This window comes from Drosophila elegans, unplaced genomic scaffold (assembly GCF_018152505.1).
Source record: "Drosophila elegans isolate 14027-0461.03 unplaced genomic scaffold, ASM1815250v1 contig_183, whole genome shotgun sequence".
In the NCBI taxonomy this organism is placed as follows: Eukaryota; Metazoa; Arthropoda; class Insecta; order Diptera; family Drosophilidae; genus Drosophila; species Drosophila elegans.
This window is the reverse complement of record NW_024545550.1, coordinates 9,954,763-9,972,709: the sequence shown is the minus strand read 5'-3', so window position 1 is coordinate 9,972,709 and position 17,947 is coordinate 9,954,763. Positions and strand designations below refer to the sequence as shown.

Here is a 17,947-nt window from a genome sequence, read left to right as displayed (position 1 = left end):
ATAGCTTAAAAATACACATTTATATTAATATCAATTAATAACTTAAGTGCTAGTTTATTTAAAATCGACTGGCGTACTTCATGTATTTCTGGTTACACAATTATGAGTGAACATCGAGAGAAGCTTACATAGTATATTCATTTCCCCTCGAATTTCTGGATGAATTGAGTGGGTTAAGAGGCTTTTGAAGCGGTCCGGAAACATAACAATGCATTATGAAATGCAATACCTAATCCTAAATTCTATGGGAAGGTTTACAAATGTTCATAATTGCTACAAATAGTTTTTTTCAGATTTTTATTTTTGTAACCTTGTGTACAAATTAATCTTATCTGAGGCTGCTGAGCTTTGCGCTTGTTTGACATTCAAAAGAATATTGATTCCTTAAGGAAATTGCTTGAAATTAGTTTGTACAAGTGTATATCCAAAATAAGACATTCCTAAAACAGAAGAAGATATACAGAAATATGAATCCCTTTTTAGAGAGTTCAAATCATAAGCAACTGTTAAGTATTTACATGAAACTCTTTGTGTGTTTTGCTCTTTTCTAGTACAAATCTTAAATGGAGGGTTTTGAGGTCCAGTGCTATGTTTGCTCGTCGGCGGGACCTCAAAAGATCACCATAAACTAGCCAACAATCTGCGCCGTAGCGGGCTCATCTTGAGCGGATTCGACGGGGCACTCACTGGCTTCGATTGCGGGATCACCATTTTCAGCTGAGCCAGCCAAAGGTGTGGCACTTTCATCAGTCTTTGTCGGCGGCTCAGATCTACCGGATGTCTTGCTTTCATCGTCTTTCAAGAGAATCTCTGGTGGCTCCGTGGTTTCGAGGGGCAGATTTTCAATTAGATCGTTGGCATCCAAATCAGTCTCATCTTCAGTTGCGTTATCGGAGGCCAAAGCCTTCATCAGCTCCTCGGTGGCTGCACTTAGTTCAATACCATCCATGGCAATGACTTCGGCTATGGCGCAATCTAGCAGTTCTTTGGGCGTTTCGTCAAGTTCAGTGACGTCCATGCTTTCAATGAGTTCCGCCGCAGAAGGCTCTTCGCTTTCGTTGCAAGTGTCCATGACTTCGTCCAAGTTCGATGTGGCTGGGTCTACAAGTTCACCATCCAGAGTTTTTTCTTCCCCTAGAATATCTTCCACCTCTGATTGGGTGTCTTCAATAAAATCTGTTTCTACATCTTTAGGGGTATTCTTTTTCGCTTCTTCTGTCATCTCTATATTTTCTGTGGGTTCTTCTGTTTCCCTTTCTTTCTCTAAATTCTTTTCTAATTTACTTGTTTCCGTCTCAGAAAGCTTTTCTTTGAGAATCTTCTTTTTATCCTTATCGATTGTACCTGTTTTTTCACTTGGTTTTGAATCTTTTTTACCGGATATTTCTGTTTTGTGTTCTTTCTCTAAATTCTTTTCTACTTTACTTGTTTCTGTCTCAGAAACTTTTACTTTAAGACTCTTCTTTTTATCCTTTCCAATTGTAGCTATTTCTTCACTTGGTTTTGTATCTTTTTTATCTGAAATAGTTTTCTGATTAATTTTATCTTTATTTGAAATGGTTTTTGGTTCATTTTTCTTTTCATTCTGATTAACCAATTCTTTGTTTGAAACTATTGCGGATTCGACTTCCATTTCGGTTTCATCTACATTTTCGGAATCCACTTCCATTTCTATTTTGTAATCTTCAACCTTTTTCTTTTCCGATTCCCCATCTTTTTTTGATACCCTTTTTGACTCGTTCTGCTTTACTTCCTTTACAATGTTTTCCTTTGTTAATTCCTTTGCTTTGTCGGCAATTTTTGCCTTTATCTTTTCGTCTTCAGATATTTTTTTCTTTTCTATTTCTTTGGAGGCATATTTTTGATTCCCTTTTTTTTCTTTTGCTAATTTTTCCTTATCTATTTTTTCTTTCGCTAACTTATTCTCTTTCTCTTTAACATTTTCTTCTTGAGCTTCTATTTCTTCGGCAACTTTCTTATCTTTCTCTCCTATTTTTGCTTTTATTGCCGCCTTTAGTATTTCTCCAATTTTTTCCTTGTTTTTGAGTTTTTCATCGTTTTGTTCCTTAGCTGAATCTGGCTCCTTGCTTTGCCCATCCTTTTCCACACTCGAACCCTTCTTCTCGGCGGCCAACTTCTGCTCCCGTTTCCTGCAGTCCTCCACCCATTTTCGCGCCACCTCGAACTGGTCCTCGGCCCGCCTCAACTTGACCACAGCCTTCATTTTTAGCTTGGCATCGCACTTCTTGAACTCCTCCATGCGCTGGCGTTCCAGCTGCAAAAGTGCCGGATTTGGTTTATTGGTTGTCTTCTTCCGCGGCTGCTTCTTTTGGCCCGGCGAAACGGACTTGGGCTCGTTGGAGCCATCGTTGATCTCCACTTCTAGCAGACTGGCCAATATCGTGGAGCTGAAGGCGGCCACATCGATGTCCACCTGGTTCTCCTTTTGCAGAAGCTCCCTTTTCGGTGCCGCCGATGTCACGGAGGTTATCTTCATGATAGCCTCCTGCTGAGGTTGTTGCGTTGAGGTCGACGGCGTATCGTCCTCGTTGTCCGAATCGATGGTAATGGTGTCCGTTTTTGGCTCCACAATCTCAATTTCATTATCCTCGTCATCGCTGGCTTGTTTTTCTAAAAAATGAAAGAGGTGATTAGTTAAACTGAATGGTTTAAAATTAATATTTAAATGTTGTATACATTAAACCCATAAAATAACTAAATTTATTATAAAGTTTATATGATATGAAACCCCTTAATCACAACAGCTTGTAAAGATCAAGAAGTAATTTATATTTGTAAGTATGGCTCCTGGCAAAGTTTGGCAAATCTGGCTTACTTAAGCTTAAACTATAATCTCAAAGTACAAAAATCGTATGCTTAGGCTAGAAAATTACTGGAATGTAATAATGTCTAAATATTGAGGAATCGCATCTCCTCGAGTGGAAAGTTGGAGCGCAGCTTCTGTAGTTTGCGCTCGTTGACCCGCGGATTTCGCTCCATCTCGCGGCAGTAGCACTCGTAGGCGAACTTGGCCATCTGCCAGCGCAGCTTGCAGGTCTGGGCATCTCGCTTAAACCGGGGCAATCGCCTGGCCACCTCCGGCCAGAGTCGCTCCCTGGCTGCCACATCTCCGTAGTCCACATGGCGTGGATTCCACAGCGTGGGATAGGCACGCATGGCCAGGACCAGTTGCTGCGAGAACTGCTTGTCGTCGGGCATGTCTTTCAGCCTTCCCGAGGAGTCTGCTCCGTTTGGCACACAATCCTGCAGTGGCTCAAACTCATCCCGCAAATCCTGCTCATCGATCTTGTACAGGAAATACAAACTGGCCAAGTACTTGGAGTACTTCAGCTCCAGATTCGCAAAGATGCCCTTGTCTTTAATACTCTTGAGTCGAAAGGACTTGTACATCTCGTACATTTGCTGCCAGCGCTCCACCAAATACTCATAGGCATAATCTGGAAGTGCAGGAAAATAGGGACTAGAAATTCTACAAAATATAGAAACCAAATTCAAACTCACTGGGCGCTGACTTCCAGAAGTTCTGCCACAGGGACTTCCGGGTCTGCTCGTCAATACTGTTGAATTCGGGATCGGCGGATTTGCGCCACAGCACCGGATGACTTTTGGCAAAGGTAATGATGCGCTGGTCAATGGCACGCACCTCAAGTGGACGCACTGGCACTCGAGTGCCAATTTTTGATTTGAGTTTTCCCATTGGGAGGACCATTTTGGGCGCCTTGTTTTCCATGGTGTTCTCGATGACGTCCAGGTGCTTGCGCTCGAAGCCATCGCCATCATCCTCGCCACAGTCCACGGCCAGCCACTCGCTCCTCGGCCGATCCCGGTTCTCCAGATAGTTGGTGGCCTTGTCGAAGTAGCCCTTGAAGCGTTTTCCCTGCTTCAGGCGTCTTTCTATCCGCACATAACGCTTGCGTACGTTCTTCCAGCGCAGCTTGATGTCGTCGCCGCGCGGAAAGTGGGTGGCAATCACACGCCACTGCTTGTTGGTCACCTCCTTTTTGCCGTAGTCCGGATGACGGGTGCACCACAACGATGGATACTCGCGCAGGAGGCGCGTCAACTTGCGATCGTAGGCGTGAGCCTGTTCGTTGCGATTCATGCTCTCCTCGGTGCCCAGTTCACCGCACTCCTCGTTGTCCAGGTCATCGTCGTCCAGGTCATCATCCAAATCGTCCGGCTCATCGTAGTCGAAGTCCTCCACTTCCTTATCCTTTCCGGCTTCCTCCTCCTGCTGCTGCTGCAGCTGCTCTGCATCGATTTCTTGCTCCTCCGGTTCATCGATGGGATCACCTTCGGCTCGAACTCCCAGCGGCATCAGCGGAGGCAGTGGGTCGCAATCTTCGCCATCCTTCAAATTGGCATGCAGACTCTTGCGATACTCGTACACCTGGTTGTGGAAGCTATTGCAGCCCGTGTTGAAGAGATCCACGTCATCCAGCTGGCCATAGCAAACGTAATCCACGGCTGCAATTGGCAAAAGAGATTCAAAGTGTCAGCCTCGAGGGAAAAAACTGCTGCTGGGTTCTATTCCATTGCCTGTTCTGGATGGTATTTTGCAAACACATGGACCAAGCTTAACCAAAACCTCCTCATCATCATCGCAGCCAATGAAATGGAACTCGCAGAGTTTTTCATAAAAACAGCATACTTACATGCTCATCAAATCATCGCAATCACCATTCATCGGATCAAAACGAAATAAAATACACACGCGCGAAACGAAAACCGGAAATCAAATGCCAACGCCCGTCCATGTGTCGAAAATACGCACCAAAGACAGGAAAAGGAATACACTGGTCACCAGTTAATGGTGTCCCAGTGCCATCTTATAACTAAAATAAATATACATAAACTAACTTAATTCTACCAAATGATTTTTTGTTAAATACGAAAAAGAGATTTTGGGATTTAGGATTTTGTAGCAAGTTTAAAATGTATTAAACTAAATAATAAGTTTGGTCATTGAAAACTTAGAAAATTCCTATTTTGTAACTATAAAATGCTGGAAACTTTTTCAATTAAAATAAATTGCTTTAAACTTTAAAAATGTTAAGATGATCTAAAGGATTTTAATGGCTTTATGTTGAAAAGCAAAATCGATTTTGGTATGCATTTCTTTATGTGGCAATTAAAAAAAAAATAAAACCAAAAATCTAAAATAGTAAGCTGTCAATATAACTGGAGCATATTCGAATAAATTTAAAAACAATAAATTAAATAATTTGTTTTCATATCATTTTCCCATTGTTGCTTTGGGAGCCATATGATATAGTCGTCCGATCCGACTCGTTGCGACTTATATAATACCCTCAATAGAATGAAAACTTTTGGGAAAGTTTTGTACGGACAAACGGACAAACGGACAAATATACGCACAAGGCTATTTCGACTCTATTAGTGAAGCTAATGAAAAATATATGAATATACTTCACAGGGTTCATTATAAACCCCTCTGAATGGGTATACAAATATAAAGATCCTGCCACATGCAAATGCTTAGCCCTTGTTCCTGGTGGAATCCTGCCTTATAGCTATCAAAGTATATAAATATTCCAACTCACCGGCAGCCAACTGGCCATTCTCCAGACTGTTGGCGTCGTTCTTGAAACCCTTCTCCCGCATGTCCACCAGACACTTCTCCTGCAGGTTCTTAAACCGCCCGATGGCGTAGGTCATCAGGTAGGACATGTGGATGTACAGCTCCTTGAGCTCCATGTAGTTGCGCACCTGGTTGTAGGCGTTGGAGTGGGTGAGCGAGACCACTTTGCCGGTGAGATGGGTGCAGATGTCCATGGCGCTGAAGATCTGCTCCTGCAGCTGGGCACGCGCCATGCCCATCGGTGTGTTGGGGAAGTTGTGCCGCACCAGCGTCGGAACCTTCGGCGGTGGCGGCGGTACTGGGGTAATCATGAGGGTCTGACCTCCATTGGCACTTGGCGCTGGGCCTTGAAGTGTTGGGGGCGGCACTTGACTGGCGTTCGCCACACGCACATGTGGAGCCCGCTGCTGCTGGTTGGTCTGCGGGTTGTAGATGCCCATGTTGCTGCCATAGGTGCTGATGTGCAGCGCTGGCCTGTTGGCGGTAAGCGGCGGCCTGGGCCGGATGACCACACCGGCGGCTTGGGGCGGAAGGGCCATGGGCGGCGGAGGAGGCGGTGGCGACGGTTGGTTGGCTTGCGGCAACTGGCGCTTCACCTGAATCAATCGCCCGTTGGGCAGGCGGTAGGAATCCTGCTGTGCAGCACTGTTCAAGTCCACCCGGAAACCGCTGATCGTGTGGAAGACCGGCCCGGGCGTCTTCACCGAGTTGGGCACCACGGTGCGCCGCACCACATTCGAGGATGTGCCCGGGGCATTTTGGCGGTAACGAATCCCCGATCCACTCAGCACCAGCGGTGGCGGCAGGCTGCTCCGCGGCGTAACCATCGTGGTGGGGCCACCTCCATTGCTGGTGCTGGTGCTGCTGTTGCTGCTGCTGCTGGAACTTGGAGCGGGTTGGTAGTTCTGCTGGACGGTCACAATCCTGGGAGTTGTAGTTGTGACACTGGCCGCTGGCACCGACTGACGACTAGCCGGCTTGGGGGTTACAGAGAGCTGGCAGTCCGGCTCCAGCATGCTCAGTAGATCCGGTGTGCAGACCACTTCGTCATTCGAGGATTTTGGCCGTTTGGCTGGCGGAGCCGAGGGAACGGCCTTCTGCAGGGATGCTCGTTTGGTGGAGCCGGCAGCGCTGCCTTGGCTGCGCCTGGACACATTCGACTCCAGGCTCTCCATGGAGTCGGACAGGCTGCTGGCCTTGGACTTGGCCAGGCGGCAGCAGTTGCTGCTGTCCTTGAGCAAGTGGCGACGCATCTCTGACTCGGGCAGCTGCAAACTCTGGAGGGCTCTATAATAGCAAAGAAGGGTAATGGTTAAAATAAGATTTTTGCTACTATGTAACTATAACTATATGTAACTGCAAAAATGATTTAAACAACATCCTGTTGTAATAATAACAAAGAAGGTTAATGGTTAAGTTACAGTAGAAACGATAAAAGTAAGATTCTTGCTACTAAGCACTATGTAACTATATACAATATATGATATAAATACCATTCTGTTTATTAAATTTCAATTAAATAGTAAAAACTTCAAATAATAAATAGTATTTAATCCTTGCAAGAATAGTTTCTAAAATGCTTTTTTCTTTTTTGGATTATTGATTGTTGGTTGTAGAGACCAAAAGTAGTAGGTTTTAAACTTATATTTTCTGTGTAAGAAATATACAGACAGACTTCACAATCATGTAAATAATTTAGCCCTAGGTCTAGTAGACAATAGCTTAACATTCAGAAGACTCAAAAGATTCCACATTCTTGATCTCCCTGATAGGTAAATTTAAGTAAACGAGAAATTAAATTAATTAATCTGCTATTCCTGTTACTACTACTTATTTTACAACTCTGTTTATATCATTTTTTTTATAGCCATTTGAGAACTTAACTTAATTTGAGGAAAATTTAGTTAGTTTGGACTTTAAACCATATTATATAAGGTATGTGTGTGCCAATAGGCACTAATCAGTGGCTACCATTTCGTAGTCTTAAATTTCAAAAATGTTAAAAATTAAGTTCAAAAAACAATTAGGGTATAAGACTAGAAGAAGATGCTAAGAAACAAGACATGCAGATTTAGATTTCTATCGTGCTTAGCCATAATCATAGTACTAGGATAAGGATTAGGACTATTCCTACATGGAACACACCTCTTTTGCGTCTGGAGGTAGTTGACCAGCGCCCAGTGCTGGGCACGCAGTGGCCAGAGGATCTTGGAGGTGCAGCTGAAGCAGTTCCAGTGCTCGTTCTGCTCGATGTCCACGATGACGCCCTTGGAGAGGTTCTTCACGATGCAGGACTTGCAGAAGACGTAGGGGCAGGTGGAGCAGCAGTAGACCTCGCCGCCCTGGCCGCACCACCGGCAGTAGAGCTCCGAGCCGTCCTCGCCCTTGGAGAACTCGCCGCTGTTGTAGAAGTCGTGGCACTTGACGCAGTGCGTCACCCGCAGGATGGGATGCATCTTGATGCTGTTCTCGAAGCCGGGTGCCGTGCCCAGGTGCAGTTTGCACACGGTGCAGTGCACCTTCCGCTGGTTGACCAGATCCACATTGGGGTACATCTTCAGATAGAACCGGCGCTCCTCTTCCGAAAGCGTGGCGTGCATTTCGTATTTGGAACCTGGCGAGGATGGGGATGCATACGTTACTCATCCGTCTGCCACATGGTCGATGCACCCAGCACTCACCCGTAAAATCCACATCCATTTTGGCCAGCGGTGATGGCGAAGGCGTCGCCAGGGCACCATCGCTGCCCGGAGTACTGCTGCTCATGATTGCTGCTCCTGGGACTTGGAATCACCAAGATTCGCACTAAATGCCCAACAAATACACAATAGTTGCCGCCGCAAAAAAAAAAAAGAAGCGGCGCTCTAATTATATTGTTTGCCAACAACAACAACAAACGATGTGCAACTGGCGCGTGTTTATATTTTTATTAGCTAGCGGCACAACCGGCAAATTTTTGTTATATGTTGACTTATATTCGGAAAAATGTTTGATTCTACCAGCCAAAATGTGAGTGAAAAGAATTTTCACACGAGAATGACCACCAGCCATTCGGCCGCAAATTCAATATGGCTGCCTCTTCGTTTCTGAGCCGAAGTCGGCTGTACGAAGTGTATATAACAAGTTTCGAACGATACTCTATATCTGGTTTTGGAGTGAAATCTCTTTGAAACTAGATCCTATAAAATCATGGGGAATTTTTTCGTCGGAAGATCGCTAATTATCTCATAATAACACCCAAAAACAATGATCTTTCATTCAAAACATTAAAATCTTTGGAAAACAACAATCACTAAAAGAAATTTTTTAAATGTGACAAATTTCATAGTACTTAAGGTGATTTAATAAGTTTTCAAATTTAAAATACATACAATTTTTTTTAATATTTGCAAAGCCTGACAACCCTATAACAACTGGTTGTCTCTTTCGCACCTATGGCCAGTCCATAAGAAAACGAGCGCGTCGAGAAAGAGAACACACCTCCTTCAAAATTATGTTTTAATAAAATCTAAAAAAAAGAACATTTTTCTTATAAATTAAACAATAACATATTGTGTAAGTAAATTTTAAATGGCCCAGCACTAGTAACAATGCAGAAAACTTCGTATTTGGCAAAATGAACTAGATCAAATATCGGTTTTAGTATGACCGTAAAAAACGTAACGATAACTTCCACTATTGCATAAATAATTAAAACATGACTCAACAAATTATTAACAAGTGTTCAGAACCGGCATATTTATCTCAGAGCAACATTGAAATTATTAACTCAGGTAAGTAAAAAATTGAAATGAATATCATATCTAGAATGTATTTAGGGGACTCCTCGTATGTAGAATTCTATAAATAGAACTTGAATAATTTTCTCAAAAAATATTATTAATTTTCGAGAGAATTAATTTCATGAGAGATATTAATTTTTCTCCTATAGGATTCATTCGGTGATAAACATCAAAGTATATAGAGACCACAGACTCTCGCGCATTGGTACATTAATTTCAATTCCACGTGGACATCGGCTTCTGTAAGTTCGATTCTATATATAAAAAGTTATATATGTGCTTTTTAAGATCACTTGCATACTAATTATAATTAATAACTACGATGATGTAAGCAATTGCCATGGAAAACATCAACGATTACCTAGTGCTTGTTTAAATTTATCCATTTGTAAAATGTTCCTAAATTAGCAAACAAAATTATCGATGCAAACCTATCGATATATTTATATAATATATCGATTGTCATTGGTTAACATATATTAATCTATATTGTAGCTATAGATTCTTTTTCCGGACTAAATGTATACATCTATTTATACACTGGTTCTTTTTTTATAATGTGTAGCTTATAATAGCTGTGTGACTTGAAGTACCCAGTTTTGTAATGTCTTAATCTGATTTAGAAGTTCGATTATTGGAAAGTAAGTGATTAATTTTTTAAACTATCCGGCTCTTGTACAATTTTTAATGACCCAACTAGTTCTTGTAAAAATTTTTGAAATTTATAAAATATTTGAAATTCCAGCAAGTCACAACTTGGGGAACAGTCACGTTACCTTGTCATAATATCGCATTGAAAGCTATCGCAAAGATTGCCCATCACTAACTAATGCACTAACAACGAAAACAAAAACATTGCACCAAAACAAACTTATTCTCGAGCTTTCTGTAAATTGTGAAAATAGACAACTGAGGAACTTTAGGAAATAACATCTGAACGAACGAACTAGCAAACGTAAGCACATTTAATTCCACCTAAGCATAACTTAGAACGTTCCGTTCCGCTAAGCTTGATCCTGTCCAGAAACTGTGAAGGATTCGAGTGGGCGCCATGGAGAGTGCGTCGGCTGCCAAGACGGGCGACTTCTTCTACGGCTGGGATCTGCTCTACAAAACCGTCCAGTCGGATGTGGACAAGAAGTCGGATCTGCTGATTGCCCTGGTCCACTTTTTGCTGACCAAGCACTACAACTTTCGCTGCGTGGGCATTGGCGATGATGTGAGTAGAATTCTGATGAAATCTATATACCCGGAATCATCTGGATCTTCGGTAGAAAACCCTGCCGGAAGAGGAGGGCAGCGAACTGCTGCCGGATAACTGGAATGATGACGACACAAAGTACTCGCTGCGCTATGTGCACGACAAGATGCTCTACCTGCTACTGGGCCACATCACCGAGGACGCCCTGCTGATCAACCTAATGGACATCAACACCAAGAAGGTGTCCAATATCTGCGTGGAGCCGGAGACCCTGGTGGCCGCCGTCAAAGGAGGCATTTCTACCTTGATGCCAAGCGCCTCGGAGATTGTCGATCGCTATCGCAAGGAACTGTTGGATCCAGTCTTCACGGGCAACTCGCGCGAGGTAACCACCCAGACGACCACCTCAACACGTCCCAGCGGATCGGATCCCCTGCGCATTGGAGAACCCAGACGTGGCGGGTGAGGCATTAAATTTGATATTTTTTTATTGTTTTTATGTTGTTCAAGTTTGTTTTAAACAAATCAAGCTAAAATCTATAATTTAAATTATACAAACTTAAACAGACTTGCTCAGTTAGGATTGTTCATGAGTTTGGGACAAAATTCTTTATTTTTTACCAATTTAATTTACCAATTTAAGGTTTTAAGGTTTTAATGTATATGAAAATACAGTAAAGATAGATCGAAACTATGTATTTTAAAGAACTTATGTAAAATGTTTTTTATAAAAGTTTTAGTAAGTACAAAGTATACAGAGGAATCAAAAGCCAGTAAAAGAGAACTACTCATAAGTATATGATTGCCTTTTTTATATTGTTAGTTCCTCCTCAGAGCATCTTGTTAAGCTTATTAATGTCCACATTCGTCTTTTAGATCCTTTATCCCAGGTGGCTTCGAGCCGCGCCCTTTTGGCTTTCCGGACATAGGACGCGGTGACCTGGATCCGCTGGGCCGCGGTGGTCCTGGCAACCTGTTTACCTTTCCATCACATCCGAATATGGGACCCGGACCTTTGCCACGCTTCGATCCCTTCGGCCCCATCAATCCGAATAGGCCAGGTCAGGGTGGTGGACCCAACCCGGATCACATGCGACCCCCCAACTGGGACCCCGACTACTACATGTGATTACCAGGAATGCTCTTGGCGCGACGCCCAAAAATCTTTAGTTTGTAATTATAAACGGAGGAAACATTGTTTTCGATTCAGCTGAACGAAATTGAGTTAATTTTTTGAAAGATAATTTTATTACTTTTCATACACAATACAGAATATTTCGATATAAAATAAAAAGCAGCCTGTCCGACCATTTAGAAATTAGCAGGCCTGTTCGAGTCTTCACCACACCATCAATTTTCTGCAGTTTGAAATCGTTGATCTCAGAGATAAACATGATCTGTGAAAGTAAATAACCGAACAGGCCTGTTGTTGTTTCGTCGGCTGGCCAAAGAAAAATTTACAAAAACTTAAAACCTAACTGAACTCGTAATGTAATGGCTATTCATTCAACTCGTACAACAGGGTAAACAAAATTGGCTCAAGTGCGTAATCTCAAAACTGCTAGGGGAAAAGCGCGAAATATCCATTGTCGTACCACTAAATATTAGAATGGTTGCTGTTTTTTTTGTTTTTTTTTTCTTGCTTATGCCTAGCCTAATATTATTTTACCATAATATTTTGCTAAATTAATATAATGTAAATAATATTTGAAGCTGTGTGCAGCCGGTTGACTTAAATTAGCTCTGCACGGGCAGCGTTCCCTCCCGCCGGGATGTGCGAAAGTGGTGTGTTTTGTGCCTTGGCCGCTCAAAGTCCGGCTAAAAGCCCGCCCAAGTGCGGTGTGATCTCGGCTCAGTCCCATTCCCCGATGAACATGCGTGGTGTGGGCACGTAGCCGCGCGTTGGCAGCGGTAAATGGCGTCCGTAGATGTGATTGTAAGGTGATTCAACAAGCTCCGAATCTACAAGAAGCACAGAGATTGAGTGTTACAAACTGGGTGCGGGGATATACTTTTGGTATAATGAATGAGAATATGACTGGTGGAGTGGTTTGATTTCAGTAGTGTCGATCTAAGCAGGGTGTATAGTAATCTTTGGTAAAAGTTTACAGTGTAGATATAATACACGCGAATTCTTGAGCACCATATTTTTCTTTTGAAGAGATATTATATAAAAAATATACAGTTATTGCTTGGGAATTTTAACAAAATATGTTGAGGCTTGAGCATTATTATACATTTTTTTATAAAGTGTCCAAAATTTGATGAGTCTTTTAAATGATATAAGTAATATACAGTTTTTCTTTAAGAATTTCAATGTTCAAGAGGAAAATAAGATTTTCGATTAAGATTACTCCGCACTCCTTAGACATTTAACTACTTTTTTATACAAACCGGCCCACTTGTAGTTTGTGTATGTACAATTGCGTTTCGTGACTGTCCAAGGAGTCCAAGGTGCTAAGTTAGTAGGTATATCGTACAGTTTAGTGGTTCAGTTCACCGGGTAAAAGAGGTAACCATTTTCTGGGTATAGTATGTACAGCACCCAGTTCCTTCGACCCAAAAAAGGGGTAAGCCAACAAAAAAACCATAACTAATGTCGATGGGATGTCTGGGCCATAGCCATATAACCTCGTTTCGATTTAGAGCAACCCCATACAAATTCAGGTGTCCGATTCAGTAGTCGAGTATTTGGATTTTCTTCAGGCTGAGGCTGCGCGGCTTGCGGGGCTTCAGGTAGCCATAAATGGACTCCATGTCGCTGATGTCAAGGCGGCTGGCACTGCGCCCGGTTCGTCCGTTGGCAGCAGGAGGATGAGTTGGTCCATTGACCGTGGTATTGTTCGTGGCTGCCGCCGGGCCAGTGGCCAATGTTGGCGACATTGTTGGACCGCCGCCTGCTCCTCCTCTGGCTTTTCCACCAGCAACTCCTGTTGCTCCCGTTCCCGCACCCGTTCCCGCTCCCGTTCCCGTTCCCGCTCCACCTCCAGAAGTTGCTGCTGTGCTGGCTGATGTTGCTGTCGCTTTCGCTGCTGTTACTGTTGCTGCTGCTGCTGCTGCTGTTGTTGCTGTTGCTATACTTTTGTTTTTACTATTGAAATAATTTTTGTTTTTCAACATGTCGTCATTGTCTTGCTTGGCGTTCGTTAGCTGTCTTTTGTGCTGGCTGTTGTTGTTGCTGCTGTTGCTGTTGCAGTTGCTGTTGCTGTTGCTGTTGCTATTGGTGGCATTGTCATATCTTTGTCTTTTGTCAGCGTTTTGAGCCTGCCTGCCGCCTCGCCAACTGGGCGCTGGCAGCTGTGGCTTGCGGCCACTCTGCCCCTGCCCCTGCCCCTGGCCATGCCCCTGCCCCCTCCTCGGTCCTGCCGCACTGCGTCCCCTGCCCGTGGAATCGATGGAGCCGCGCACCCGGTCATAGATGTTGGCCGCCGACGGCGCCGCCTTCACCGCGATCCGCTTCCTGCCGCCGTACATGTACAGCGAGCCCTCCTCGTTGGGCTGCTCGAAGAAGCTCTCGGTGGACTGCGACTTGGTCCGCAGCACGGCCGGCGTCTGCAGCTGGCGGAGATGCGACCGGTCCACGTACATGTCCACCGTCTCCGGTCCCTTGCGTCGTCGTATGTTCTCGGTCAAGCCCAGTTCGTCGTCCAGGTCGAATTCCATGTCGAAGTCATCGTACTCATAGCAGTCGTCATATCGTTCGTTTGCCATTGGCTCCAGCTCCAGCACTGACACATCGCTCTCGCTGCACCACTTGACCACTCCTGGCCGGATTTCGGGCTCCATTTGGCTGCCACTCAGTCGCTGGTGACGCCGCAATTGCTGCTGACTCAAGCTCCTTTGCGGACGTGGCGGCGGCACTGCTCCGCAAAGCGGAGCCAGCGCATAGCAGCTCACACAGTTGCAGGAGGAGCTGTCCTCCGGAGCAGAACGACGGGTGGACAGGCGACGCTTCACCTGGCGACCCACTGAGTCCTCCAGATTGTCGTAGTATGGTTGCTGCGGTGCAGAGTGTTGCAGCTGCTGTTGCTGCTGTTGCTGCTGTTGCTGCTGCTGCTGCTGCATGTGGGCGTGCCTTTCGCAGTGGTGACCATGCCGGTGGTGGTGTCTGTGGTGCGGATGTGCGTGCGGATACGAGTGCGGATGTGGCTGGTGGCTACGTGCTTTGTTAGCTGTGCTTTGTGTCTTGCTAGTTGCAGTGGTTGCTGTTAGGTCCGTTGGCAGTGACTGTGGTTGTTGTTGTTGTTGTTGTTGTTGTTGTTGTAGTTGTAGTTGTTGTTGTAGTTGATGTTGTTGATGTTGCAGTTGCTGATGCTGATGCATTTGCATTTGCAGTGCGTGCGATTTGTGTGTTGGTTGGTGGTGGTGGTGGGCGTTGGTGGCGGTGCTTTGCCCACCCTGTTTATAAATACCTATGCCGCTCTCATAGCTGCGAGTCTGCCAGATCTGGTGGTGCTGCTGCTGGTGGCCCGCATTGTGGTGGTGTTGTGCCGCATGCGCATGCGCAGCCGCCGCCGCGGCCATCAGCTGCTGCTGCTGGATGTGGTGCGGATGCATGCCCCCCAGGTGGTTGTGGATCATCGAAGTCTTCTTCTGGCTGAGCGTGCTGATGCCACCATTGCCGTTGCCGTTGCCATTGCCCAAGCCGATATTGTTCGCATTCCCGTCCCTCTGATCCTTGGCCACCTGGCCGGATAGTGGCTTGCCCGACTTCACAAAGTTCGGCACTCGGGCCCGCAGGCCGCAGTAGTAGGGGTCATCTGGGGAAGAAATATTATTATTGTTATTTAAAATATATACAACACTTTTTAAATTATTTTTAAAAATTAAAAAAAGGATATGTTGTTATGTACGTTTTTTTTTAATGTATACAACATTTTTAAAATTATATTTCATTTCAAATGATATACAGCTCCGATTTTCCCAATTCATAAGAAATTATTGTATGTATGTACAGTGGGCAAAAGAAGTTTGAGTACACTTTGATTTGGAATTTAATTTAAAATGTTCATAAACTTGTTTTGCCCACTGTATGGTACATATGGTTCAAAACATAATATTGTTGACTATTGTAAAGGTTTGTATTGAGATAAAAGTATTTTAATAACACCGAAATAAATTCCTTTATAAAATAAAAACTTTCCTTTTAAATTTAATTTCATATTTAAGTCTTAGTAGGATAGTATGTAAAGATAATAGTAATTCATAATTATTACTTCGGGAGCAACTAACTCTAACTCCAACTTATTTGGGTTAGTCTTAAAAATGTAAATTCTTTTGAATTTAATCTGCAGCTTTATTATACCATACGTTCTCTCAATGATCTAACAAAAGTGTGAGATATAAAAGTGTTCCAAAGAGATGGCGATGCCCCATAAATTCTTACTTAGTATGTATTTGGGTCAAAGAGATTTCCGAGGCACCGTTGTGTAAATTCCCACAGAACATTTGTGTGATCTTGATCTTACCATATTTCTTGTTATCTTTGCCCTTGTCCGATTTGCCACGCGACAATTTGATGCGAGTTTCCAAATCAATGTCATCGTAATCCGGCTGAAATGAATGAAAGATGCAAAGCGGAATTAGAAGGAAAGTAGTGGCATTTTCGATCATAATTTTCCACTGGCCAACTGCCTTTGCCGTTGCCTTTGCCGTTGCCGTTGCGCAAGGTGTGCCCACCAGTTTGGCACATTGGACCCCCCAGCTCTTCAAAAATAAGAGGCACTGACTCGGTCGTTGGGCCCAATTGGCAATCGAGCTGCAAAGCAAAGCAATCCAGCGGCATTCCGCGCATATTAATTACACGCGATTCGTTTGCAGTTATTTGCGGCCCAATCGCTGCTGAAATTCGAATATTATTGAATGCAATGCAATGCAATGCCAACTGCTCAGTGAGGCCCAACGGCGAAATCTTCCACGGAGGGAGACCCATTTCTGAATTTTGCAAGTGACCGCATTGCGCATGTGACCAAGCATGGGCAGGCAAACTAACTAGCCAACTAGCTGCACGGAGCACCCATAGTTAAAGTAAAGTAATGTAAACTAACTCAACCCAACAGGTTGTAAGCCATTGCCACACTTCTTCTGCCCCGGCGTGGCTTGTCTTACTCGTGTTTTAGCGCTGCCAAATTTGTTCCGACACCTTGCCAGCAAATGAACTGCACTTGGGCAATCTCCCACACTTGGCTTGCTCCCCAGCAGTCCATAAAATATACATACCACATGCTCAAAGATCAAAACTATACGTGGTGGAGTCAATTTGTTATTAATACTATTTTGTATCCCATTTGAACATAATTTGTAATTGATCTAAAGATTTTATCTTGTGAAATACTCTATGTTATGTTATCATAACAAATAATTAGAAATTAGTTTACTCACATTTTGATATATATATCACGCAAAAAGTTATGGCTATAGTTCAAGTTAAGTTTTAAGTATTTAAAAATTAAAATATATATTTCATTATTATCGTTTCTGTTAATTTGTATGTTTATTTATAAATGTATATTTTTCTTACCTTTGGAATCAGATCGTGCGAATAGATATTGTCCCTGGGCGGTAGTTTAGGAGGCTTCTCGCTGCGCTTGTGCGCCAATTGTTGCGTCTGAAGCAGCAACTGTTCCCGGGTGGCGGCCACATGTCCTCCTCCGTTGCCATTAAGGTGCTTGCCCAGCTGCTGCTGCTGCTGTGGATGCAGTTGCGCCTGGTGGCCACTGCCGAATCCGGAACTGCCGGAGCTACCACCGCTTCCATTGCCAGCGACGCTGTAGGGATCCTCGTCGGGAATCGGAATACGCGGGCGGTTCTTGATGTCCACAATGGGGCGTTGCACTGGGTAGGAAGAATATATAGAATATATATTAAATATATATATATATAACAAAATTGTGGAGTTGAAAAAACTGAGTTTTTGAAATCAATTATAAAGTTGTTTAAAAGAAAGCAAGAATATATTTTTATCCGAAAGTTCAATGGATGTTTTCCGAAAGAATACACTCCGGCCAATGGATTTTTATGGTTCTCCAAATTATTTTACGTTTTAAGAGTTCCAAAGCCTAAATACTATATGGCATTGCTACGTTCAACTCACCTGGCGGCAGTTTGCTCTTCAGCATGTCCATGGCCACCACATTGACGATGAGCACCCAGATGGGGCACTCCAAGACGTCGTTCTCCGACTTGACAAACGCCACCGCGGAGAGGCACTGCGTCTCCAAGCGCCGGCGATCCGGATAGGCGCGTCGCAATTCGCGATTCACATTCGACTGGAACTTCTTCATGTCGAAGAGCTGGCGGCGAAAGAACAATGCAACGCTTATTAGCATTTGGAGTGCATTT

General features: G+C 43.9%; 3 protein-coding genes across 7 annotated transcripts in view; 1 reads left to right on the top strand and 2 right to left on the bottom strand.

Annotated features, from left to right (window-relative positions):
• Positions 1 to 24: 24 nt before the first annotated feature.
• LOC108144613 (xin actin-binding repeat-containing protein 2) lies at positions 25 to 8,724 on the bottom strand. Of its 2 annotated transcripts, XM_017269634.2 has the most exons (5): positions 8,305 to 8,724; positions 7,769 to 8,237; positions 5,586 to 6,910; positions 3,523 to 4,488; positions 2,733 to 3,458 (listed from the first exon to the last, which is right to left on the bottom strand). In XM_017269634.2, the coding sequence occupies exons 1-5, from the start codon at positions 8,387 to 8,389 to the stop codon at positions 2,911 to 2,913; spliced, it is 3,393 nt and encodes a 1,130-aa protein (XP_017125123.1). In that variant the 5' UTR covers positions 8,390 to 8,724; the 3' UTR covers positions 2,733 to 2,910. The 2 variants fall into 2 exon arrangements, with proteins under 2 accessions (XP_017125124.2, XP_017125123.1); XM_017269635.2 differs by lacking the exons at positions 2,733 to 3,458; positions 3,523 to 4,488 and adding an exon at positions 25 to 2,631 and having other exon boundaries at positions 8,305 to 8,717.
• Positions 8,725 to 9,293: 569 nt separating this feature from the next.
• On the top strand, positions 9,294 to 12,079 carry LOC108144400 (proteasome inhibitor PI31 subunit). 2 transcript variants are annotated; one of them, XM_017269184.2, is made up of 6 exons: positions 9,294 to 9,396; positions 9,555 to 9,647; positions 10,311 to 10,360; positions 10,415 to 10,624; positions 10,680 to 11,068; positions 11,483 to 12,079. In XM_017269184.2, the coding sequence occupies exons 4-6, from the start codon at positions 10,457 to 10,459 to the stop codon at positions 11,733 to 11,735; spliced, it is 810 nt and encodes a 269-aa protein (XP_017124673.1). In that variant the 5' UTR covers positions 9,294 to 9,396; positions 9,555 to 9,647; positions 10,311 to 10,360; positions 10,415 to 10,456; the 3' UTR covers positions 11,736 to 12,079. The 2 variants fall into 2 exon arrangements, with proteins under 2 accessions (XP_017124673.1, XP_041563165.1); XM_041707231.1 differs by lacking the exon at positions 10,311 to 10,360.
• The window catches only part of LOC108144399, a 31,905-nt gene continuing 25,789 nt past the window's right edge, over positions 11,832 to 17,947 (bottom strand). For 2 of the 3 annotated variants that reach the window (XM_017269179.2, XM_017269180.2), the window contains exons 6-9: positions 17,700 to 17,898; positions 17,127 to 17,440; positions 16,075 to 16,159; positions 12,589 to 15,366 (exon numbers count right to left, since the gene is read on the bottom strand). In XM_017269179.2, coding sequence (XP_017124668.1) covers positions 13,283 to 15,366; positions 16,075 to 16,159; positions 17,127 to 17,440; positions 17,700 to 17,898 — 2,682 coding nt within the window. In that variant the 3' untranslated portion in view covers positions 12,589 to 13,282. Of the gene's footprint in view, positions 12,569 to 12,588; positions 15,367 to 16,074; positions 16,160 to 17,126; positions 17,441 to 17,699; positions 17,899 to 17,947 lie in introns of those variants that run through there. The other variant, XM_017269182.2, reaches the window with a different exon arrangement.

Excerpts from the sequence above, each read along its gene's own strand:
- LOC108144613 (XM_017269635.2), bottom strand. The coding sequence starts at position 8,389 with ATGAGCAGCAGTACTCCGGGCAGCGATGGTGCCCTGGCGACGCCTTCG. Across the intron at positions 6,911-7,768 it reads TACCTCCAGACGCAAAAGAG|AGCCCTCCAGAGTTTGCAGC; the intron begins GTGTGTTCCATG and ends TTGCTATTATAG. Across the intron at positions 2,632-5,585 it reads GAATGGCCAGTTGGCTGCCG|AAAAACAAGCCAGCGATGAC; the intron begins GTGAGTTGGAAT and ends TTCATTTTTTAG.
- LOC108144400 (XM_041707231.1), top strand. The coding sequence starts at position 10,457 with ATGGAGAGTGCGTCGGCTGCCAAGACGGGCGACTTCTTCTACGGCTGG. Across the intron at positions 10,625-10,679 it reads GCGTGGGCATTGGCGATGAT|AAAACCCTGCCGGAAGAGGA; the intron begins GTGAGTAGAATT and ends GATCTTCGGTAG. Across the intron at positions 11,069-11,482 it reads GGAGAACCCAGACGTGGCGG|ATCCTTTATCCCAGGTGGCT; the intron begins GTGAGGCATTAA and ends TTCGTCTTTTAG.